Source organism: Herpailurus yagouaroundi, unplaced genomic scaffold, assembly GCF_014898765.1.
Source record: "Herpailurus yagouaroundi ecotype Mexico unplaced genomic scaffold, PumYag 188, whole genome shotgun sequence".
Taxonomy (NCBI): Eukaryota; Metazoa; Chordata; class Mammalia; order Carnivora; family Felidae; genus Herpailurus; species Herpailurus yagouaroundi.
The window spans coordinates 1,171,888-1,196,456 of record NW_024412419.1 but is presented as its reverse complement, the minus strand read 5'-3'; the positions used below and the strand labels follow the sequence as shown (position 1 = coordinate 1,196,456).

General features: G+C 55.9%; 1 protein-coding gene across 1 annotated transcript in view; it reads left to right on the top strand.

Annotated features, from left to right (window-relative positions):
- MYT1L (myelin transcription factor 1 like) overlaps positions 1 to 24,569 on the top strand; it is a 442,535-nt gene that overhangs the window by 304,709 nt on the left and 113,257 nt on the right. Inside the window, exon 9 of the mRNA XM_040496904.1 lies at positions 23,796 to 24,148. Coding sequence (XP_040352838.1) covers positions 23,796 to 24,148 — 353 coding nt within the window. The remainder of the gene's footprint in view (positions 1 to 23,795; positions 24,149 to 24,569) is intronic.

Below are 24,569 nucleotides of genomic sequence, written 5' to 3'. Positions count from 1 at the left end.
TTAGTAAGGGCCTGCATGTGAAAAATGAAGATTCACTCGGGTGCATGGGGCACACTGCAGTGTTTGCTGAATGCTCTAATTAATGTATGGATGCCATACAGCAGGGCACGCCGTGGGACGCTCATGAAAAATTCTGTGCACGAAGCCACTCAGCCAGGCTATCGGTGTTTTACTTCACGAACCCGCAAGAGTCAAGAACTCCCCCCTCGTTCTTTACGAGCCGTCATTGTGCACGCCATCACCCCATCCGTGAACCCTATGGCACGCCTCTCCTTTTTACCGTTCGTCACTGGCATTATAAACCAGAAGTCAGGGCATATATGTTTTAACATCAATTTGGTAGCTTGCACGACGGTACAGGGGGCAGAAATTTGGAGATCTGGGGACTTATTTGTATGGAGTAGAATCAAAGCAGGAGGGTTCCCGGACTCGCTGCTCACAGCTTATCATTAGTCACATGTGTGCAGACAGACGAAATGCAGGCACAGTCCTTTCAGACCGAGACGACACTTAACCTTTCTTGTCACAATACATCCTTTATTTGAAAAAATAAATAAATAAATACAAAGCTCCCTGGCCGTTATCCTGGAAACGCAGTCTGCTTGCTGCCTGTAGTACGTCTGCCCAGATGGCCAGGTCTCTGGCCGTTGCCTGTTTCATCATGTATCTTAGAGCTCAGCGTGACTGATTCGGTGCATTTAAATCTGGAAAACAAGGGGCGCCTGGGTGGCGCAGTCGGTTGAGCGTCCGACTTCAGCCAGGTCACGATGTCGCGGTCCGTGAGTTCGAGCCCCGCGTCAGGCTCTGGGCTGATGGCTCAGAGCCTGGAGCCTGTTTCCGATTCTGTGTCTCCCTCTCTCTCTGCCCCTCCCCCGTTCATGCTCTGTCTCTCTCTGTCCCAAAAATAAATAAATGTTAAAAAAAATAAAAAATAAAAAAAAATAAATCTGGAAAACAAAACACGTAACGCATTTGGGGCACGCTTTTGATGTTGACGAAATTCTATATATGTTTCAAATAACTCCACATTCACAGAGAAGGAACTTGGGCATTTTCGGGCAGTTACGAACGTCCGTAAGCGTACCCGCGGACACTCGGTGGCATTCACAGTCTGGATTGGTCAAGTCTAGACGTAGCATTTATAACCTGGCTCTCATTTCTTGACTAATGATGAGAATATATGAACATGGCTTTGAAACGTCAACAGAGTGTTTACTCCTCAGAAATTGGTGGGAACAACAGGCATCATCTCGGGTTCTCCCCAAGTTCAGTTCTGACCGCCACCACGTGCACCGGGATTACGGCAGCCGCTTTCTCCGTGGGATGCGCGGACAGGAGGGTTCCTGAGGTCAGTGGGGGCTGAGCCACTGTGGGACCCACAGTGCATGCTGACAACTCTTCCCCCTGGGACGGGAGGGGCCAGGCTCCTCCCGCTGCGAGGTGCACGTCCCCACATGAGAGCTTGCAGGCGGGGGGAGAGGGGATCTCCGGGTGGGGAACCCCCCACCAGATTTCAGCGTGCACACGGGTGAGGATTCCAGGAAGGGCCCCCAGCACCCGGAATCTGTTTCACAACGAACGGTTTTGGGGGAACCGCCTGGTGAGCCCCACTGTGAGCCCGTTCCTTAAATCCATGTTGGAGAGTGGTCACACTGCGCTCACCTGTACCCACACCCTGAGGACCCTCGTGAGGACTCCCTTCTCCTCGTTCTCTGACCTTGTGTCCCGAAGAGAAAACGGTGTGTCAAACATCAGACCCCAAGACCCGATTGAAACCGTACCCTCTTCCTGACTGAATTAACGAGAGACGGAGGGAGGAAGTGCTCACTTAGCGGTAACGCTGCTTTCGTTCAGTGAGATTTTAGTGCTTTTGTGTGAAAAGTTTCTGTGTGACTAAGTATGTCGCCAGCTGCAGTAAATGGAAAACCCTCTTCCGACGGGCTTACAAAATGCAGAATTAACCGTCTCACGTAAACTGGAAACAAAGAGCCCCCCTCCCTCAGGGGCTTGTGCCCCATCACCGGCCCCTCTGCTGCAAAGCTCTCCCGAGTCACGGGACAGAAGACACCGGACGGGTCACTTCTAGGACCTCGCGGAATCACAAGGGGGAACTCTCCGAGAAGCTGCCAACACCACCCTCTGTTCCAGTGCTCCAGCTGGGTCTCCAGCCACCTGCGAGCCCTCCCTGATCACCCTCCTGACTGTCGGGCCCACCCCTGGAGCTGGAGGCGGGGTCAGTGCCCCTAAGGCAAGGGTTCTCAAAGCAGGGTTCCGTGACCTGGAACATCAGTGCCACCTGGAAACCTTCTGGGAAGCCAGCACGTGCTTGGGCCCCACTCCAGACCTGCTGGATGAGACGCTGCGGAGGGGGCCCCGCAGTCTGGGATTCTGATGCCCCCTGAGTTGGACAACCGCTGCCCAAGGAACAGGTCTGTGTAGACAGAAGGCAGGCACCTGATGGTCAGAGGGAGTCTGCAGGTAACGGAGGAAGGAAACTTCTTCTGGGTAGAAGCATCTAGCAGGAGCGGGTACGAATCTGAAAAATCTTGGGTGGTGACAAAAGCCGCGCCCCGAAGACCCCAAGTGCCAGAAGCTGCCTCAAAAATCTGTCCTCCTCCCCTCTCCCGGGTGGGGGGCGGCCCGGGAACGTCTCGGTCCCGGCCGGACAGACTTCGGCGGACGCGAGGCCACAGCCTGGCGTCCCACCTCACAGACTTCAGCCCTGCCTGTGACCGTGATGTGGCCCCAGCATTTCCCAGGAGCTGGGGAGGAGGGCTGTCCCCCCAGCAGCCCCAGCCATGCCCCCGTGGTGCCGCCATGACCTTCGCTCCCGAGGCCTCCCTGTGGCCATGGAGGACGACTCCCAACTGGGGACAGTGCCGTCCTGCATCCGGCTCTCCTCCCACGGCGGAATCAAGGGAGCGGGCCTGGTTGGGAAGGGGTCAGGGCAGACCAGGCGGCCTCGCCAGGCTCAGCCCCGTCCCGGATTGGGACCCCCCAGAGCCATCTCCGGGCATCGTGTGGCACTCACGGGTGGGGTCCAGGGGCTCAGGGCTGCTCAGAGCCCCCTCCAGGCCCTGGGCCAGCGTGCCGTCTGAGAGCCAGGCGCTGCAGCCGCCTGGCCGTTTCTGCCCCACGGCCTTGGCCCGAAAAGAGCGCGGCAGCCAGGAGCACGCAGGGATGCAGGGCCCGGGCGGGCGGGCTGGGGGGGAGAGCCGGACGCGCCCTGGAGACTGTGTGGAGCCTGACTCGGACAGGCGTGCCTGGGCCCTGGCCGTCTCCGTCGAGCCCTTGTGGGCTTAGAATGGATCCTCAAGATAAACGCACCTTCCCTTTCCCGCTAAGGGAGAGTGCTGCACTCCATTTGTATGATTCAACAGACTTTGAAAGATCCACTCATTGTAATTTAGTAGCCACTCTCCGGGCTGTGAATATTACCTAATGCTATATTTAACATCGCCAGGGATACGCTTCACGTACAAGTGGATGCATTTCCTAAAACTCCAGGGAGCGAGAGCAAGGAAATGAGCATCTTGGAAGAAATTCCACTCGTAAATAATGCATAACGATTCAGGGATGCGCCCGAACCGCTCTGTGAGCCCCTCGGCCAGCGCAGTGGCTTGTGAGTGGAGAGTCTGTGCTCCCCCGAGAGCAGGTGGGCAGGACAGGCTGGAGGGGAGCGGGCCCAGCGGTGCCGTGTGCTTCTCCAGAGAGCAGCTGAGCTAAGAGGGCGGGAGGCAGAGGCGCCATCCGGGGAAGGGTCCGCCAGACGGCAGTCGTGGAGTAGAGGCCTCAACCGCGGGTCGTGCGCACTCGTTCTCGTGGATGCTTCCGGTCCCTGCTCACACAGACCTGGCCCGTCACGTGGAGAGCAGCTACTCGGCATGGGGTCAGGAACACAGACTCCGCCCTGGTGGGGCCACATATGGGCACAGGCCCCTCCTCGTGTCTTCTCGATTCACCCCCTCCCGGCGGGGGCCCAGGGGTGGGGACAGGCGGGGTGGGTGCCGACAGAGTTCTCTCCAAGAACAGGTGGCTAAAGGAGCCACAGGCCTCACAGGTGGGACGCAGCGTGGTGGGACGGTGGCCGCCAAGAAGGGTCCTGGCCAGCAGACATCGGGAACGCCGCTGTAGCCCCTCCCCCCTTCCCTACGGGAAGCCCCTGTAACGCCTGTCACAGTAACGACAGCGGCAGGACTATTCGAGAAGCACTTTATAGTTTACAAGTCCTGGGCCCATGGGTGGTGGCACTGGCCACCAGCGCAGCTCCGTGGTCCTGGGCTGCTGTCCACACCCGGGTGGACTTCTATCCCCTCCAGCGCCAGCCCCTCCTGTGAGGCGGGCATGGCCTCTATCGGGGACACTTCTTAAATTATCCTAGATCGACTTCTAATACACGAAAAGAAGGGGGTGTGGTGCAGGCTGAGAAGAGGAGAATTTGGGGAGGGGGGCTTTCACAGCCCTTCCCCAGCCAGGATGCGCGTCCGGTGGCTCTCGTCCCCACCCGGGGCCATCGGGGCACTGGGGGGACACGGGGCACGCGGCACGGCGCCTGGCACCAGGTCTGCGGGGAGGGACCGTGCACACGCAGGGCTCCGCAGTCTTTGAAACGCTTCCGAACTTGGAAAGATAAAAAGGGGCTAGCTTTTCAGATGCTCTTAACTGACTCTCCAGGGGCCTCTGTTCACCAGAGAGGCTGAAGGGAGTCAGAGTGACTTAGAGTGAAGGACAGAAACGGGGACAGCCTTCTCTGAGTATGGATTGCGTTATGGTCACTGCGTGACATCTGCCCCGGACGTCAGCCACCACTGCTGCTGGGTTTTTCCTTTGATTTTAATGCGTGTTTGCTGTTTATTCAAATCAGTCTCAGGATTTAAATCTGTATTTCTGTTTTTACTTTCACTGAACATTATAACATGAGCCTCTTCCTGTATCAGTAAAGACTTTTATTTTGACTTCCATGGCTGACTTCCAACTCCACTCTTATTGTTAGAAATAATTTAGTTTTTTGAAACTTTCTCGTGTTATGAAAAATGTGTGATAAGTATCTTTACAGATAGCTTTTTACGACTTTGATTCTTTGGTGCATGTTGTCATAAGGAGAAGGTGGGGCTGCAGAGCAGGAAAACAGGAACTGTTCTTTTAAGTTTCTTTCCAGCAAAAGGAATCTTCGTACGTTCCCACCAGCAGAAGGATGCGATGTTACCCCATTGCACACAATAGGGGATGTAATTGTTTCTAAAATACTTCCTTCTTCTTGGAAAAAGAGTTATAGTATTTGTGAAAGGATCCATTTTTAAAAGATTGATCATTATTTTCAACAGTGCCTTTTCCGGACAATTCCGGACAATGGCATGCTTAGCCATGAAAGCCACGCTTTCTTCTTGCCTGAGAACGATCCCCCTTAGTGTTTGGGCGAGCTGGCCCCCCAGACCGCTCCTCCCTCCCACAGCCTAGGACAGTGTTTTCCACAGCCGGACAAAGGCAGAGGGGCCGATGCTTTGCGCCAGGCACAAAAGGACACTCACCTTCTCCTCTCTGTCATGGTCACCCGGCTCACCCCTCCCTGCCACCAGCCCAGCCTTGAACGGCAAGCACGGGATTCAGAAGAGGAGGCAGGTGACCAGACAACAAAGCCTGAAGCACAAGTGTGTCTGTGCAGGGACAGGGCACACGAGAAAGTGGAAAGTCACCTTGACCTCCTCAAGGCGCATCCACGGGCGCACCTGTCGTCGCCTGGGTTTCTTGGAGGCGCCTTCCCCCCGAGTCCTTTTCCTGCCACCTTGGACACAGCACCAGGCCCCGGGCGTCTCTGTGCTCCCATCAGCCAACGAGTGAGCAGGACCCCCCCACCAATGCCGCAGCATTTTAACTTTGAGCTGGTGAGCGTGCCCAGACACGTTCCTTTCCGTCTGTCACGTGTCTTCATGATTTAACTTCAGGAAGATTAGAGAATCTTCTTCTTGTCACCAGTTGCAATGCCAAAGGACAGCAAGGCAACCACTTAAATTGTCCTGGCTTCATTTGTACAGGGAAGGGAGGACAGGGTGTGAGCTTGGTCCCCTCCCTGCGCTGCGTCTCCATGCTCAGGACTGATAGCGATCTATACACGCCAAACTCTCGGAGCTTGGGGACAGCCCCGTTCACCATGACCCTGTCATTCCATCATTCCATGCACTTGGATAAACTCTGACCAAACGTGTCCCTTCCTGATGGTGAGAGCTGATCTGGTGCGTGGGAGGCCGACCCTGGACTGCTCCTGCTTGCAGCCGGTCGCTGCAAGCTCCGGGATGGCCTCCGTCCCTTTGCACAGACAGGGCTACCAGTGACCAGAAGGCTGGTTAACTCAGTCTTCTGGAAACTGACGGTACGTGAGATCCCACAGTTGTCTCCATCGAGTTACTGGAGTAAATCGTGTAAGCCGGCAGTGTTCCCGGCACAGGGACTGATGGCGAGTTAGCACGCCCAGGCCTGCCCCCGACCCCTGTGGCCTCGGGCCCCAGCCTCCTTGACAACAGGGTTCTTGCCTCGGACACACACGACCAGCCTCACGTAAGCCTTTCGCACGCACGGCACCCGCTCCCTGGATGCCGTGCGCCCCACAGGCTGGCGCTCGGCCTTCAGCCCTGACGCCCTGAAACCACCAGCAGTTTTAATCCCTTCGCGCGGGCTGTTTTTATCTTTATATCACTTACAAATGTATAACTCTACAGAACAGATCTACCTAAATTCTAAATTGTCATCTGTTTTCTCCTGAAAACAAGAAACACTGTGGAGTACTCGGAGAGCATTTTCGTAGATTACCTTTTTCCACTGCTGCCGTTCCGGGTGTGAACACTGCACAAAAATGTCTTTAGATTTTAAAACGAGCAGAATTCAGGCGGGCAACAGACGTAGAGATTCCACCCAGGTGAGTCCTTCTCCCGCTCCTGCCACCACCCCGGGGCCTCTGCAGGTTATGAGAGGCTCCCGCACGTTGCGCATCTTTGTGCCGCTGCTGGGAACCCACCCCGACGGTGTGGCTGGGGCGAGCTGCTGGGGGTCCGGCGAACCTTTTCTGGGGCAGCTGCCCTTGGCCTCAGCCCCGGGACACACGCACCGAGGAACCGGGTGGACAGACAGACATCAGCACAAGCACAGCGCCGCGAATGTCATCCCGGGAGCAGGGACCCAGCAGGGGCAAGCAGATGGACGGACTGCATTTCCAGCCCGAGGCGAGGACTCTGCCAGTCACTTCCTCCAGAAATCACAGGGCTCGTAGGGAGCGGCCTAGAGGCAGGGGGCAAGACCATGTGACGTCACGGACTGCTGGAGGGACACCCCGCGATGCTGATGGCCGAGGGCTCGCTGTCCAGCAGAAAGGATACCTGGAGGGGAGTGGGGGGGACGCCTCCCGCCCTGGGAGCAGCCGTGACCTGTGTTGCGCGGCACTGACAGGGAGGCACGCGTCCAGAGGTGCGGATCGCGGGGCCGTGGCCCGGGGCTGCCGGAGGAGGAGGCTGGGACGACACAGGCGTGCCCACGGAGACCCGTCTCCAGCCGCGGGCCTGGCTTTCCACACGAGCTCTGCCGTGCACCCCAAAATGCCTGAACAGGAGGCCACGTCACTTTCAATCTCTTTCGTTCACTTATAAGCGCACCGGGCGCTGTTCCTGGTGACCCGCACCTAAGAAATGACTTGGACCCAGATCTCCAAATGTGACGTTTTGGAATTGGAAGTTGGAAGACTTTTTTTTTTTTTTTTTTTTTTTTTTTGTCCCAGCTCTGGCTCCAGCTACCAGAAGGGTCTGGAACAATTCACTTCACCTCCCGGCAGGTGGAGGACACAGATGGACTCCAAACCCCCGGTTCAGCCCACATTCCGCCTCGGCCACTGCCCGACGGCTCTCACTTTGTGCAAGGAGTGGTCACGACCCTCTGAAGACCGGGTTCCCTTCTACACGTCAAACACGCGTCACCAATGCCAACCTCGCCAAGCACATGCTGGCACACGCCCCTCCATTATTGCCGCGTCTGCCCGTGGGGAAACTTTGCTTCCCAGACGGATGGCCCTCCATCCCTGGGACAGAGCCTCTCCGTCCGCCTCGCCGCAGGCCCCCTTACAGCGCGGGCCCTCACCACACGCCTGCAGAAGTGAAGCTACCGGCGAAATGCAAGACCCTGGATAAGGGAAACGGTCGAAAAACAGAGCGACTTCTACATGTGAGCAGATGACGCTGCCTCGGTTTACCGTCCATAGTAAGACACTGTGCCCTTTCCCGGAGGAAGGCCCAGGGGCGCCACCCGGCTGCTAACTGCCTCTGCACCGAGCGTCAGGAACTCGCTGTGCGTGTTGGAGCACATCCCGGGGAGGAAAGCACCTCTCCCCACAGCACCTGCACCTCCCTGTGGAAACACACGTAGGGCACGGCGTCCCCGGTGCCGTAATGGAGTCACGTCGAGGGACAGTGGGGCAGAGGAACGTGGACGCACCCTCCTGGGCTGGTGGGTGCTCCCGAGGGGAGAGCCTCCCACCGGCGAGCGAGGGGGACTGCGGTGCTCGGGCAGAGGGAGGCAATGCGGGATGAGGCCTGGCCCGTGGGGAAACTCCACATTTTCGTTCACTCGTTCAGCCCGCCAGCCGGGCGGCGAAGCTAGCGTTTGCGCCCCTGCGACGAGGTAGCCGCGTGCTGAGCGCCGAGGCCCCCGGCCACCAGGGCGGGCGGCTCTTCCAGTGCCCGGGCACGGACTCGGAACGCAGGGGCGGCCGCCCACCAGGTAGCCGAGGCCCAGGATGGGGCAGCGCAAGGGGGAGTCGGCCCTCAAAGGGGCAGGTGGGGCAGGGGGCCGGGAACCCAGTGAGGACAGAAAAGCAGGCTCCCCGCGGGGACCGAGGCCGTCCCCCAGGGCAGGGGTGCGGAGGACAGCAGGCGAGGGGCCTCCCGTGTGCCGACAGGGAGAGGTCGGAGCCCCAGCTTCAGGATGGCATGCGGGACAGGAGCAGACATCGTGAGCCGAGACTGCGGTCAGGAGCACGGTGGAGAGTGAGGACAGCCTGCGGACGGGGCGGAGGCGGGGAGGCGGGAAAGGGCCCAGCATGGCCTCAGGGCAGCGGTTCCCAGGTGCGCGGCCCAGGACCAGCCGGGGGACCGGAGGAGGCGCCAGGGTCAGTGCAAGTGTCCGCGCCGCTGGGAGCATCTCTGCTGTGACGTCAAAGCCTTGTGGAGCGGGGGGACTCTGGACGCACCTGCGGCCTGGCGTCCTCGCACGCTGGCCAGAAGGCTCTCTCGCCCCCAGGGAGCTGGAGACACTGAGCTCGGGGCCCAGGGACCAGAGTCGTGCGCCAGCTGCGGGCTCAGTCCTTCCCACCTGCGCCCCGTGCCCTTCTCTGGTGCCTTCTGTTTCCAGCTCAATGGAAATCTGATGGCACTGAGGTTCTGGGGTGGCTCACAGAACCCACGCGGCCCAGGAAGTGGAGCTACGTATGAGGGTCCTTCCGCTCGCCGCAAAGGCGCAGGGAACAGACCCGGTGATGCTCAGAGCACGGGGACTCGCAGGCAGCCACTCGCTAGCCCAACTGCCCTTCCCACTTTAGCGATTCCGGCCCGTGTGGAGGTACCTGAGGGCAGACGCCCCTTGTAATGGCGGGCCTGTCCCACGTGTGACACTGACTCGCGTCCGGGGCACGTGGGCATCTTTCAGAAGGTAAGCGAGCACATCCAGGCGGGCGGCCCTGCTCGGCCCCTCGGCGCTCCCACGTGCGGCAGGGCCACTGCCCTCGCCGGGGGCAGGAAGCCAGCGGGGCCGCACCGCCGGGTAATCGCGTACGCACCCCGCCGGCCTGCCCAGCACAGAGCTCGCCGGCTCATCTGCTGGCGGCCTACGTTTTCTTATCACGAGGCGGTGGAAGGACCAGAAGTAGCGAAGCCCGTGCGTTGTTCTCGGCCAGCGGCGAGAAATTGTTTTTATACGAGAGTCACTTCAGGAGAAACAGAATTACTCTGTGTTCTCCGCCTCCAGCCAAAGGCTGACCGGCCTGCTGTGGTCCTGGAATCTGACGTCCCCGCTCGGGGAGTCCTGGGCCCGGCCTCTGCAGGGACCGTTCTGAGACCGTGCGGTGGACGGCCAGGACCGTCAGCCAGCCCCCTCTGCCCTCTCCAAGCCAGCCTTCAGACGGCAAAGCCCTTGACCCGGGAAGGGCCGGACACGGGCAGAGGCGGGGTCGTCTGGCTTCAGGCTTCTCCCTCGGGGCTGCCACTGGGTGAGGGCCACGTCGCGCTGCGTGCGGCCCAGGAAGCCCACGGGCACATCACATTGGAGCCGCACCTCTGAACGGCCTGTGGGATCCGGCCTTTTTGCTTCAGGTTCTGGCTTTTCTGCTGTTTGTTTTTCTTCCAATAACTTGATGTCACGCTATTGACCTCTCTTGCCGTGTCTCAGCTTCTGGGAAACTCATCCCCAAGCAGACCCGTGCTATACACAACGGCCCTTACTCGTTTCTTTTCAGCGCTGGGGATTTTTACATTTTTGAGACTGTTATTTCAATAAAACATGTGAGGAACCGCGTTGACGTGGGAACTGTTCAAGGAAACACACGGGATCCTACAAGGAAGGGGCCTCAGCAACCTCCCGACCCCCTGGCCCGGCGAGAGTCTCACAGGGAACAAGGGCGTCCCCGACAGAGCCCCCTCGGTGCTTCCAGACCCCCGGACACACTTGGTCTGTGGCCCCCGGCTCCAGACGACGCCTTTGAAAGTGCTGAGGATCTGATCGGTGCCTTCTTTCCGCAGACCCTAGTTAAGGACAGACCCACTAGTCAGTAAAGAGCTTTCTGGTCCCAGACCGGCATCCATTTCTGGAGCAAACAGTCTCAGAACCTTTGCATTTGTACGACTAAGATTTACTTTTCTGCTCACAGGGAGGAGAGGTCGGCAGTTTGGAAAAACTTCCTGTCTCCTTACTGTTAAAAATGGAGACAGATTTAAGTGCCTCGTGGCAGAACCGTTTCCATTAACCCAGTACGGAGTCGGAGGCCAGTGCGAGCGCCTCTCCTGCGTTCCCCACGCGCGGCTCCCTCCTCCCCAGGCCCCAGCAGGGTGTCTGCACCATGCAAAAGCAGCGGTGCTGAGTTTCTTTAAAAAAGAAAGAAGTTCTACAACCCGGATGAGACCCTGAATGCAGTGACCTCGGCGGGTCCAGCTGCATCTGAAGGTGGCTTCGGAAGCCTGTCCCCTTTGGAGGGGCAAAGTGCTGGGGGCGATGAGGAAGCCTCCTACCCTTGTTAGCGCTCGTGGGGGACCCGCGGGGAGGGTTAGAGCCTTGCTACCAAAACATCCCGTGTCTTTCTGCAAATGAGCCAAGTGCTCAATAAAACAAACATAAGTACATAAGCCACACCGAGGACTTATCCAGCCAGGTGTGCCCAGGAAGATAGTCCTCCTCCTTGTTGCCTAAACACATGAGCAGCTTCAAAGCAAGAGGAGAGAAGTGAGGACCGCCGTGTAGGAAGTCAGAGACAGAACTGCCTCACACACACACATGTGCGCACACACACACATACACACCCACCCCAGGACCTCACACCCAAGCAAGACTCCCAGGGACACCACACTTAAATAAAGCAGTGTGATCGCACCATGCAGCACGCCTCCCCCGCCAGCCACTTCTGCACATCCTTTCTGGCTGGGGACTCTGAAAGACCACAGCCACCAGCGCAGCCACACAGGGCACCCCCGTGTCCCCTGAGGGCACCTCCCTGCTCACAGAGACAAGCAAGCTGGAGGTAGACGGGGCACAGAAGCCACATTCAGAGGATCCAAGAGAGATCCTGAGAGGAGGGGCCCGGCGGAGGCCCCGAATTTGCCCTCAGAGCACCTTTCCTGTGAGATTCCACTCCGGCTCGTGTGAAACCAACAGGGTGCCCCCCAGCGCTTCTCACTCGGCTACCGTGTGCAAGCAGGCTGCCTGTCCAAGCAGAGAGCAGCCTGCCACAGAGAACGTCACGTCTCGTCGTCTGAGTTCAGGGAGGAGAGCAGGCAGTAGGAGGAGTGGCGGACCCACGGCCGCGCGTGTGGCGTTCCGTGACGAAGAGTCACCCGCACGGGGACGTGGCTGCGCCACATACACACCCTGGGCCGGGTCGTGAGCAGGGCAGTCACGCAATAAAGAAGCTGCCGTGTGCTTCCTCAGGCCCAGCACGCCTCCTGGACTTGGAGACGGAAATAACGGGAATAAACATAGCTGCGTTCAGCTGAGATATCAGCCGGCTCCGGGGGCGGAGCCCCAAACGCAGATGGATTTGGGGATAAGGTTGCTCTTCGGCAAAAATGTGCAGCGGCGACAGCTTGTAACTAGCCGTTGCCACAGACACTACAGTCGAGGCTACGTTATGAAGAAAACATTCTCAAATCTTTGTAACGACCAGATTTTCAGGCTCATTATTTGTAGCCTGCTGTCGATGAAACTGTAGAGCAGCTTTTGAAAACCTATGTGGAGTAAAAGCGTATATATTTTGCTTATTAGAAAATGCATATTTAAGAAGCTTCAAATTTCTACCAAAGGCGTATCTTGCCTGGAGTGTGCCTGTGTGTGTGTGCACATGTGTGTGCTCGTGTGTACACGTGTGCGCACGTGTGTGCACGTACAAATTATGTGTTCGTGTGTGCTCGTTGTACATGTGTGCACGTGTGTACACGTGCATGTGTGCACGTGTGTGCATATTATGTGTTCGTCTGTGTGCATGCGTGCATCTCATGCAGGCTTGGCTACATGTGGGTGTGCGTGCATATGTGCACTGTGCACATGTGTGCATGTGTGTGCACGTGTGCACTCATGTGTACATGTGTGTGCATGTGTGTGCATGCTTGTGTGTGTGTGCAGGCAGGCATTGTGTGTTGCATGTGTGTACACATGTCTGTGCATGTGTGTGCATTATGTGTGCATGTGTGTATGTGCATGTGTGCATATGTGCATCTCAGGCAAGCATTGTACATGTGTGTGCACGTGCTTGTGTGTGTGTGCATGTGTGTGCACGTGGGTGTGTGTGGGTATGTGTGCATGTGTGTGAGCACATGTGTGTGCATGTTTGTATGCGTGCATGTGTATCCATGTGTGTGAGCGCGTGTGTGTGCGTGTGTGTGCATATGTATGTGTGTGCAAGCACATGTGTGTGCACGTGTGTGTACATAAAATGTACATCTATGATAGACACGAGCCACGGACGTTCATATGCATCACCTGCGTTCCCACACTAAATCTGTAAACAACTCAATCCCTCAACTACCAGAATTTTAAATACTTCGCAACTGAGCAATTTCCTACCAACCACGTGAAGACAAAGTATCGTGTCCTACCGCGCCTGAAGGAGAATAATCTAGCATGTATTTGGGGAAGAGACGGAAGGACATCTTTAGCCCTTTGTTTTATGCCTTTTCTTACGCACTTGTCCCCGGTGCCATCATGCAAGCGGCATGCTTCTCAGTTCTTCCTGCGTATCCTACTGACCGCGGCTCACGGAAGCTGGGAAGGCCGCGTCAGTGTGACGTATTTCACGTCTCCGGTGTGGGTGGCGCCAGGCGCCAAGTCTTCCTGCCGCATTAAGCGTTACCACGGCACTGAGTGCCCATGGCGGTACCACGCAGAACAGCCCCTCGCTAACGGAGTTGTCACACTTGCCGCCTCAAGCGTTAAATTCCTCGTCTGGACTAAATGCGGACCGGGTGGCTTCCGTGGCTAATGTTCCGTGTGACCTGGCGCCCTTCAGACCAAGAGGGCCGGCGTCAGCCTGTAAATGTTCAGAAAGACAAAGTTGAAGTTTCCGCGTTGTCGAGAGAAGACGACGCTGGTATCTGCGTGCGCGGGTCTCTCCGGGGACGCCCTCCTCTGGCCGGTGCGGGCGGGTTGCCTGCGGGCTGCGGAAGGGCCCCCCACGGAGGTGCTGCCTCTGGCTGACGTCAGCCTCTACCGCGTGGTGCCCGACAGAAGAGCTGCTCGCAGACAAAGTCTGGTCTAATGCCACCCCACGCGTCGGCCCCTGCACACCACTTAATCCCTGTGGCCTCGGTTTCTTCGTTTTCTAGGTTGAAAGATGGATTTGGCGATTTCTAAGGCTTCTACCTCCTCCAGACCCTACCACTCGGAGGGTGTTGCCGTAGTCAGCAGCATCTCCTCGCACGCAGTTCACTAGCTCATGATGGACCAGCCCCTTCTGGAAACCTTACCAACCGCTTGACATTTTTAACTAAAATAGAAAAAGTCTATGTGTATTCACAAAGTGGTTTAATTTTCTAATCTCACTGCCAAGAGGTAGCCTGGTTCTTGGGGTAATTTTATCCTAACATTCTCAACATTCTAGTCTCGTCAATGACAAAGATAGTAAATGTTGTTTTTGTGCAGGGAGAGGAGAAAGCACACATTTCGTTGAAAGCCAGATGCTGGTAAAATCAAGTCTAAGACTGGCGGGCCCGTTCCGAAAGCGCCGATAATATTGATCGATAGAAACAGACGTATCAAAGACCCACTCCTTCATTTGGCACAGCGAGGATTGAGAACAATTAACTATACGGCACAGTCCCTCAGCCAAGGAGAAAACAGTTGAATCGAGATGATAAGGGAAATGCATCTCAAAAAGTCAAGACCACAGTAAGGTGGTTTACAAGATTGGTGCGAGGTATCAGATGCTTCCTAAAAGTAGAGGGTCCTGAATTCTGGACTGGTCAGGAGTGACTTTACGGGGAGGGTGGACCCCAAGACAGATTTCGAAGGGTCAGCAAGAGGGAACGGTCATGGGTGGGCATGGGATTGCGGGAGGAGGGTGGGGGGAAACGGGCAGCCACCACCAGAGCTCCAGGGCCATGTGGTGGGATCTAAAATACACGGGAAGGGTGCCTGGGTGGCTCAGCCCGCTGAGCGTCTGGCTCTTGGTTTCAGCTCGCGGTTCACGGACCCCGCTTGACAGCACAGACCCTGCTTGGGACCCTCTCTTCCGTTTCTCTCTGTCCCTCCCCCGCTCGTGTGCACGTGCACACCTTCTCCCTCTCAAAAACAAATGAGTAAACTTTAACAAAGAAAAGGGAAGAAAAAGCAGCCAATTATAAAAAATAAAAACAAAATAAAATTACATAGGTAAGACAGAGCCGTATTTTTTAAGTTCTTTAAAATTAAGTAGGGGAGCCAGGATGGCTCCGTTGATTAAGCGTCCGACTCTTGATTTCAGCTCAGGTCGTGATCTCGCGGTTTGTGGGAACAGGCACTTTGTCGGGCTCTGTGCTGACAGTGTGGAGCCTGCTTGTGATTCTCTCTGTCTCTCTCTACCTCTCCCCCATTCACTCACTCTCTGTCTCTGTCTCTCTCTCTCAAAATAAATAAACTTAAAGAAAATTGAGTAGACAATGTCCAAGTTCCAGAAAGAGTTGAACACACTTGTTAGCTCGGGCCGCCTTGCAGACCTCACTAAAACAGTGGCCAAGAGTCTGGTTCTTAAAGGCAAAAGGACACTGGGAAAAATAATGGGAAAGGAGAAACAGCACCAGAATTTTGGAGGCAAAGGAGCAGAGAGTTGAGTACTGTGAGATCTGGCAGACGCCCGGCCCCTAACAACAGGTGAACCTCAGGTGGCCCTGACGAAACCTGAACCCTGGAAACCTCTAGAACTCCAGAATCGATGGCACCAGGCACGGCATCTGTGCACGGAGTGCCGAGACCCTGGAGTCTCCACACTGGATTCCCAGCGTGTCGCCTGCCGGGGAGGAACGGCCGCTTCCTGCCGGACCACCTGAGGAAGCGGCCTGGTCCGGCCGCACCCGAGACCCGCAGTCAGCGCAGTCCTGCCCCACGTGTGGGGGACGTCCAAGGACCAGGCACGGGGGAAAGCCTCTAAAATGAAACAGCGCAACAGAAAAAACAACCCGGAGAAAATAGAGAAAATCTTCCCTGCAAAGGTGTAATATTCTCAAACGGGAAGATGAGAAAACAATTAGGACCTCAAAGAAATTCAGAAAAACGAAAGATAGCAAGAAATAGAACTCAAGAGAAGGACTGGAGGCAAAGTTGAAGGAACTGTCCAGTTAGAAGGACAAAACCCTGGGGGAAAACAGAGAAAAGATAAGACAACACGACAGATGGCTCCGGAAGCACAACAGCCAAACAATAATAGCAATCCAGAACCAGAGAAAACAGTAAGGATCAAATAGCGCTGGAAGTAAGTAAAAAATTTCCCTGAACTGACTCCAGAGCAGCGCGTGGCCCGGAACGTGCGAATGTATCCCCCGCCAGAGAAACTGGCAAAGACGCTCAGAAGCCCAGCTTCATACAGAGGATCAAAACTCATAACAGAACTGGACTTCTTGACCGGCTCTCAGGGAACTCGGTCACAAGGGAGAAAGCGGCAGACGTACCGAGGAAAATGCCATATGACCTAGAATTGCATTCCCGGGCGGACCATCGGCTGCGGGCAGCACAGAGACACCTGCACACGTGCCAGGGTCTCACACGTGTCCCTTTCTCATGCCTCCTCTGTGAGCTCCTGGACCATGTGCTGCACCGACGCGAGGCAGTGGAGGACAGAGATGTTGGGTCCAGAAGCAGGGGACCCAGCACAGGTGAGGGAAGGGCGTCCTCGGGAGGAGGCTGCTGGGGCTCCCAGGGGGACAGAGGTCTAGGGACAGACACTTAGAGCAGGCTAGACAAGTCCAGGACAGGTTCCTCCAGGGTGAGGTGGGGGGGTTCCTAACGGAGTGCAATGTGTGCAGAGTTGACCCCCCGAAGGAGAGTTTGGGCATCGAGAGTGAGAAGTAGGGACACGTGTGACCAGTACTGTCTGCGTTTTTGCGCATCTGCGGCTGTCCACACGCCTCTCCATGTACATGGCCTGAACTCTTCCATCCGTGTGGGTGTGGCCCATCCTTCCCAGGTGCCTGTCTGTCTGTCTCCTGCCCCACAGCCCGTCCGGTCCATCAGGCAACTCTCTGCTCATGTCCTGTGAAATTGGGGACTGTGTCCATGCTGCTCAGTGGAACATTTTCTGAACAAATGCACAAAGGAGCCATTCTGTCTAATTCATTCAGCAAAACGTATTTTTTGCTCACCGTGTGATAGACATTAGAGGAACAGGTGTGTGATTGTTTTAATGGATCCTGACCACAGCCCCATAAGAAAGTGGGACAGGGTTTCTTGGTCCTTAGAGACCAGAAAGGCAAGATGTGGGGACAAGGGACTCTCAAGTACTTTGTTCAATGTTATTCAGCCGTGTGACCTTCAGAAGATCCCTCACGATCTCCGTCCCACAAAAAGGGAATTATAATCATTTCTATCCCGTCGTCGTGTACCGTCGCCGTGAGGGCTTAGTGGGCTCATTTTTGTGAAGATGTTAAAAAACAGCAGGTAAGGGCTCTGTGAGTCGTGCCGTATTCGCCAAGCTGGGATTTGAACTCAGGGCTCCAGAATCATGTGCAAATATTACTTACATGATTCCAAAATAAGTATTTTAGCCCTGACACAGCCGAGGCCATTCAGGCCATACAAGAAAGGTGTCACCCGTGAAAGAGCGATCATACACAGCGACCGTGCATCTGTGAAGTGGCTGTGGCTTCGCGAGCCTCCCCTCGATGTTGGGAGACGTGATCTGCCTGCCCGAGTCCTTCCTCTCTCATCAGAGGCCATGCGACAGGGCCGGAGCAGGAACACGCCGCCAAGCCCATTTTCCAGTTACTGAGACCTGACCTTCTGTTTATATTAAAATCAGATAAATGAAAACACCAAGCAAGAGGCCACTGAAAACCCCACAGAAACCAGCCCTGAGAGCTTGTAATACACAACATTTTAAATGTAAGTGTTCACTGCGGCCAGGTAACCAATTTGCTAGAATAACGTGACAGGAAAGACTCAAGATGGCTTAAGTCAAGCTAACAGCAAAGGATCGTAAGAGCTGCACTGGCGGAGACGCTCCGGGCATACGTGAGCGGCACAGCGAGGCTCGCAGGACGTGGGGCCCCCGGGAAACTCACCGCTAACGGCACACAGTTCTTCCCTCTGCAACTTCAAGGCCTTCGGCGGGGCTCAAACACATGAGCTACCGTCACCCTGAGTCACCACATTACTAGTGCTTTGAGGGTTCGACTGTGGGGAGAAAACCAGAAGAGCATCCGTCGCCATCTCCAAAGGTTGTGATTCTGTAAAGCAGGAGCGGACGCAGGAGATAAAGAGCCTGTCGACACCCCGCAGACGGGGATCTGGTGCCCAGGGTCGCCGTTAGCTGTGTCTGCCAGAGCGCGTGGGGAGCTCTACTTTGAGGCGTCTGCAGGCATCGCTGGGATCTCCACCCGGGGTCGGCCTTGCCCCTCATAGACGGATCCATCTGATTTTGCTACAGTGACACAGAACTCATTCCCTTGAGCGACTGGAGAAGAATGAGCTTTCTTGACGTCGGAGTTCTGGGATCTTGAGCTACCTCCCAAAGCTCAGCCCTTCCTGCCCCGTCCTGCTCTGCTTCCCTGCAGTAGCCAGTGGCCACTATTCACTCAACAAATACCTGATGAACACCTACTGTGTCCCAGATGGCCGTCACGGATCTGTCCACTGAATTTTTTTTGTGGTGATGGAAACCACCAATATGGCAGCCACTACCCACCTGTGGCTACTGGACCCTTAAAATGTGAGCAGTGTGGCCGGGGAGTCCATTTTTTTTATTTTCTTTAATGCTAATTAAATAGCTGCAGATGACTATGGGCTACTATATTGGATACTGCAGCCCTGAATATAACAATCAATTCAACACAGGCCATTTTCTCAGTGTCGTGAAGGAGAACCCACAATCACACCAGAACGTGATAAGTGCTTTCGTTTTTTCTTTTGAGAGAGAGGAAGAGAGGAAGAGAGAGAGAGGGGCAGAGAGAGAGAGAGAAAGGCAGAGAGAGAGAGGAAGAGAGAGAGAGAGGAAGAGAGCACAAGCAGGGGAGGGGCAGACAGAGAGAGACAGAGAAGCCCAAGCAGGTTCCACACCCAGCGCAGAGCCCGACTTGGGGTTCGATCTCACCAACCATGAGATCATGAGCTAAAATCAAGAGTCAGACATTTAATCAGCTGAGCCAACCAGGGGCCCCAGTAAGTGCTTTCATTTTTAATAAATGGAGGAGACCATGGTTTGTTCATTCAACCAATATTCCGTGACCACCGTCAGCACCAAGCCTCTGCTGGCCAGCATGGGAAATACACAGCTGGTGGAGGCCCACCTGTCCTATTGAGGAACAGAATTGGGGACCAAAGCAACAACGTGAACCCCACACAGACGGCTGAGCTCGGGCCCTCCCGCATGCGGGGATGTGGAGGAGGGCCGGCCGTGCACCTGCTGCGTTCATGTAACTGGCGCTTCACCTCGGCGCCAGCTTCTCAGTTACCCCCAGGACTCCACCGTTGATCCCGTTTGGTGTCCACAATCTGGAGACATTCCAGGACTGTGGGTTTCTGCTGTCTTCTTAGAAAGACTCGCGTGGCTGATAGGCATGAGCCCGGGTGAATGGAGCACAACGCGGCTGTGGAACACGCTCACTTCCACAGCACCTGCCGGGTAGAGGAGGGCGGCACCCGCCCTTCCTGTGCGTGCAGACTCTTTCGGTGGAGGGATATTCCAAGCCACTGGGTCCCGTAGACCGGGCATCTGGGCCATCTGCTGCCTGATGCGTGAGTGAAATCTGTCTTATGGGCTGGGACTTTGCTCTCACCTTGAAAGTGGGCACTTAGGGAACGGGGCACCGGAATGTGTTTGCGGTAAGCGTGATTTTGACCCATGGTTCACGCTAATGGACGGAGGAAAAGGCTTTGAGCATCGAGCCGTGTGAATTAGCAGAAGGCACCGGACGTTTGAGGCCAGCTAATTCCAACAGTCAGGAATTTAGTTGAAACGGTTTCAAAAATGTATCACAAGGAACTAAATGGTAGATGAGCAGACCGCAATGAGAAGGAAATCCTTCAGGAAGTTTGAGCAATAAAAACTATAGAACAGCAAAGGGACGGGCAACCCCCTCATTGCACAGATAGGTAAACGGAGGCCCAGCCAGAGTCCAGGAGCCCATCCAGGTGTTAACAAAGCCGAGACAGGAACACGGGGCTCCGGACGTGCTGTTCTCTCCACGTCGCCTCCCTGACGGCACCGAGGCTGTCTGCGCAACGTGTCACACGCGGACACCAGAGCCCGCTGCGTGAGGCACAGGTGTGATGGGGCACGAATGTGGCCGACTCCCTCCTCCTTCTCATTCTGCCCTGACGCCCCCACCCCCACACTTCCCACTGTCTATACTCTGCGATTTTTCTACTCTTCCTCCTTTTCTCTCCTCCACTGTCCCGCTGGCCACCCCGCAGGGCTCTAAAGGAGAGGGGGCCACGGTGGGCACTGGCAGATGGGTGCCTGGCCGTGGTTCCGTTGTCACCACTGCACCTGCAGGGGTAATGGGGCAGATGTGTGAGGAGGAGCTGTCCTGAGGGCCAGATGCCCCCCTCGGGGTGGAGCCCCCGACCTCCAGCTCAGACCCCACACTTTCAGGTGTCCTCTTGGCCAGACTCGCCACCTCCCACAACCCCAGGGGCCCGTCTGGGCAGAGCCAAGGCCAGTTGTGTCCGCTTCTAACTGCAGCATCCGTTTTAAGGATAACATCCACTTGCCCACTCTGAACGTTGCTGCCCTACCATTTAAGGTCTGAGCAGCAGGCAGGCCCCCAGGAGATCTGAGGCAGGTAGGTGTGTGTGGACAGGCGGGGGACAGGGCACAAAGCCCGGCCGCAGTGCTGGCTCACCCCACCTGAAGGAGTCCCCACTGCCAGCTGGAGCGGAACATTGTGGGTGGCATCGCTGAACAGCACAGACGGCCGGTTTTACGTCACTTCCTAGCAATTTGGATGAACCTGAGACGGTCAGAGACGGTCAGAGAGAGGCCTGGTGCCCTGTGCGGGTAGCACTGGTGCAGAACAGAGCTCCCTCATGGGCAGGTGACAACAGTCGTTACGCTCCGGAACATCGTGGGCCAACCTGGCACGAGCACCTACCGCTGATCCTTTATCTGGACAAACAGACCAGACCCATGAGTGAGTCCCCCGACCTCCATCTCCGAGAAGCCTGGCTCGTGTGGAGCTCGGGCTGGACGCACTGTCAGGTGGTCGTTGGGCATGAGGGGGTGGACAGCAAGGTGGGGGCGGCTGGGCCTGTGTGTCTGAGGCCACTGACCCGGTCTCCCAGTCCGTGGAAAGAGTCGCACGAAAGAAAGCTCAGAACTCTGTTTCATCTTAGAAATGCTACAGAGACCAATATATGTTCTCTTCAGGTTTTTTTTAGGTTATAAGTATTATTCTTGCTTTGATTATTATGTTCTAAGAGATGCTTAGTTTCAAAAGGCAGATGACCAATCGTGCTGGGATTCTGGGGTTGGTGGAGCCTTGGCGATCACCCAGTGGCCCTTGCTTTACAGATGAAGAAAGAAAGGGACACCCACGCTGGAAAGGGGACTGACCGCAGTCACACACTTGGATAGGAATGAAGTCCTTCCGTTCTGGGAGCCAGTGCATGCCAGCGACCTCCAGGGCCCCCGATGAATGGCGTTGTCTTTACTAGAGTATGAGATGCACCCAAGCAACCAGAAGAAGTAATTCTCCAGGTCAAACAGTGTCAGGGCCACCCCTTCACTCATGCCGTTCGTCCAGATGGTCTGGGGACTGTTGACGGTAGTGACAAACAGCACAACAGTAAGTGTCCAAAACACAGAGGGACATGCCTGCTGAGCACCCAATTCCTGAGTGAGAATAAAAATCACCATGATAATCAACAGCAGGCACCAACTATGAGTACTGCGTGTGTGCCCAGCACTGACCTCTCTACAGAAGTGACCCTTCCAGCCCCGAAGCAAGTGTGTGAGATGTGCACTTACAGCTGGGGACCCTGGAGTACAACGTCAAATGTCTCCCCAGCCCCTCACTCTGTGACACCTCCCACAAGCCATTCACACACATAATCTTCCAGACACAGTGCATCCTGTCTGCCCGTCCCACCCCTCAACCATGGACCTAAGTCTCGCTGCGGGGAGGGACAGTGCCTATCAGGGACTTGTGTGTCCAGCAGAGGCTCTGGGGACCGTCATCGGACATCAGGTCAGCACAGTGACTGCCTCGCCTTCCCCTTCCTTCCAGGCCCCTCCTGGACGCGTCCCCAGGCCGGTCTGCCCCTTCCTAAACCTTGCCAGACACAATCCTACTGGCCCCACCATTGCACACTCTGAACTCTGTGTAAAACGGTTTTGTTTCCATTTTCTGCACAGATCATGCTCTTCGTTGTGTTCACGTCTTTGCGAAGTCTCTGGGCTTTTTTAATGTTTGTTTATTTTTGAGAGAGAGAGAGAGACATAGAATGAGTGGGAGAGGGGCAGAGAGAGAGGGAGACACAGAATGTGAAGCAGGATCCGGGCTCTGAGCTGTCAGCACAGAGCCCGACGCGGGGCTCAAACCCACGGACGGTGAGATCATGACCTAAGCCGAAGTCAGACGCCCAACTGACTGAGCCCCCCAAGTGCCCCACAAAGTCTCTGTTTTGCCTGAAATATGTTTCCATAGCTTCATGCAACCTCTTCAAGCCCAGCCCCAGCCTCATTTGTCTGCAATATGGCTGAGCTCCCTTGACCCCCTGACCCTCTCGACGGGACGCCCTCAACATGCATTTATCGTAGCATTTATCACACATCACCTATCCATTCAACAGCCCTTTACTGTGTGCCCGTGACATGCCACGTGTTTGGCACACATGTCACCTGGGCTGAGTGGCTCCAACACAGTCTTCCTCACCGGTCCATATCTATGCCTCTCCCCTCTGAATCCGCCGGGGCCCAGCACCCAGCCCCAAGTTTCCTCCCCAAATAAGCATGTACTGGATGGTCCATGTGAGACTGGATACTTCTCATCTCAGGTCTAAACGTAAGCCTATCATAGTGCTCCCAAAGCATTCAGTCAGCATCAGAGACCACACGTCTTATTTTCGACAAATGGAATAGGTGCCCACAGCATCTGTGCTCTGTGTCTCTCCCCCTTATTCCTGTGGTGTATCGTGCGGTTTCCAGGAAGACAAGAACCGTGATAGCAAAGTCACTTTGGAAAGTTGCCCTCTATGGAACACAGGTCCTGGTCCGGGGGTCTTGCCCAAGTTTGGACTGATTTCAGCAGGGTTTAGGGATGGCTGCCTACAACACTGACTTTTTTCCATAACGTTGGGACTGACAATGTTCATCAATTTAAACTGTGCGGCTGTTCTCACCAGCAGGCATTTGTGGCTCATCTTCTATGAGTAGCTCGTTAGTTTACAGATACCATTTTGTCGGCAGCATCTACAGATACAAACACATCCAAAGCTTTCTCACAACACATATATTGTCATATTTCACAGAAGAGGGGATATGTGAATATACTGTGCATGAACTAATTCTTCTCGTGAAACGCATCATACGTAATATGTATCTGGCAAGATGTTTAAGAAAGAGAATTTGTGTGGTCGACTGTCGATTGTGAGGGGTGTCACAAACCGCCCTCCTGAGCGCCATGGAGTGTGTGTCCCTACATGATGGGCGGGACAAGGGGCTGGGAGGTGGCATGTGTGTGTGGTGACTAGGTGCCTGGAGCTCTGTCGCGGTCGCAGCATTGGCACCAAGGCTGTGCACACGCAGGAGCGTGTGCAAGACCCTGCCCGCGCCTGTGTGGGTGGCACTCACACTAAGCCCTAGCTCTCTCGCAGGGCGCCCATGCTCTAACCTGCAAAGGTAGTGACACAGGTCTTCTCTCTCTGTCTCTACACAGCGTGTATGGCTGCCCCTTGGCTAAAAAAAGAAAAACGCAGGATAAGCAGCCCCAAGAGCCTGCTCCCAAGCGGAAACCATTCACCGTGAAAGCCGACAGCTCCTCGGTGGACGAGTGTTATGAGAGCGAGGGCTCAGAGGACGTGGATGACAAGGAGGAGGACGAGGAGGAGTACTCGGAAGACGAGGACGAGCGCAGGGAGGAGGACGAGGAGGATGAGGAAGGCGACCGAGAGGAGGAGGAGGAGCTAGAGGAGGAGGAGGACGATGACGACGAGGATGGGGAGGACGTGGAGGACGAGGAGGAGGACGACGAGGAGGAGGAGGAGGACGACGAGGAGGAGGACGAGAATGGTAATCTTTAAAATAGTAGTGACGCGTCCGGTGGTGATGGGGGCCAGCGTGTCATTGGGGAGGCGCAGGTGCAGGTGCAGGTGCAGGTGGAGGCGCAGGTGCAGGCGCAGGTGGAGGCGCAGGTGGAGGCACAGGTGCAGGTGCAGGTGGAGGTGCAGGTGGAGGCACAGGTGGAGGCCCAGGTGCAGGTGCAGGTGGAGGCACAGGTGGAGGCGCAGATGGAGGGACAGGCGCAGGTGGAGGCGCAGGTGCAGGTGGAGGCGCAGGTGCAGGTGGAGGCGCAGGTGGAGGCACAGGTGCACGTGGAGGCACAGGTGCAGGTGGAGGCACAGGTGCAGGTGGAGGTGAAGGTGGAGGCGCAGGTGCAGGTGGAAGTGCAGGTGGAGGCGCAGGTGGAGGTGCAGGTTCAGGTGGAGGTGCA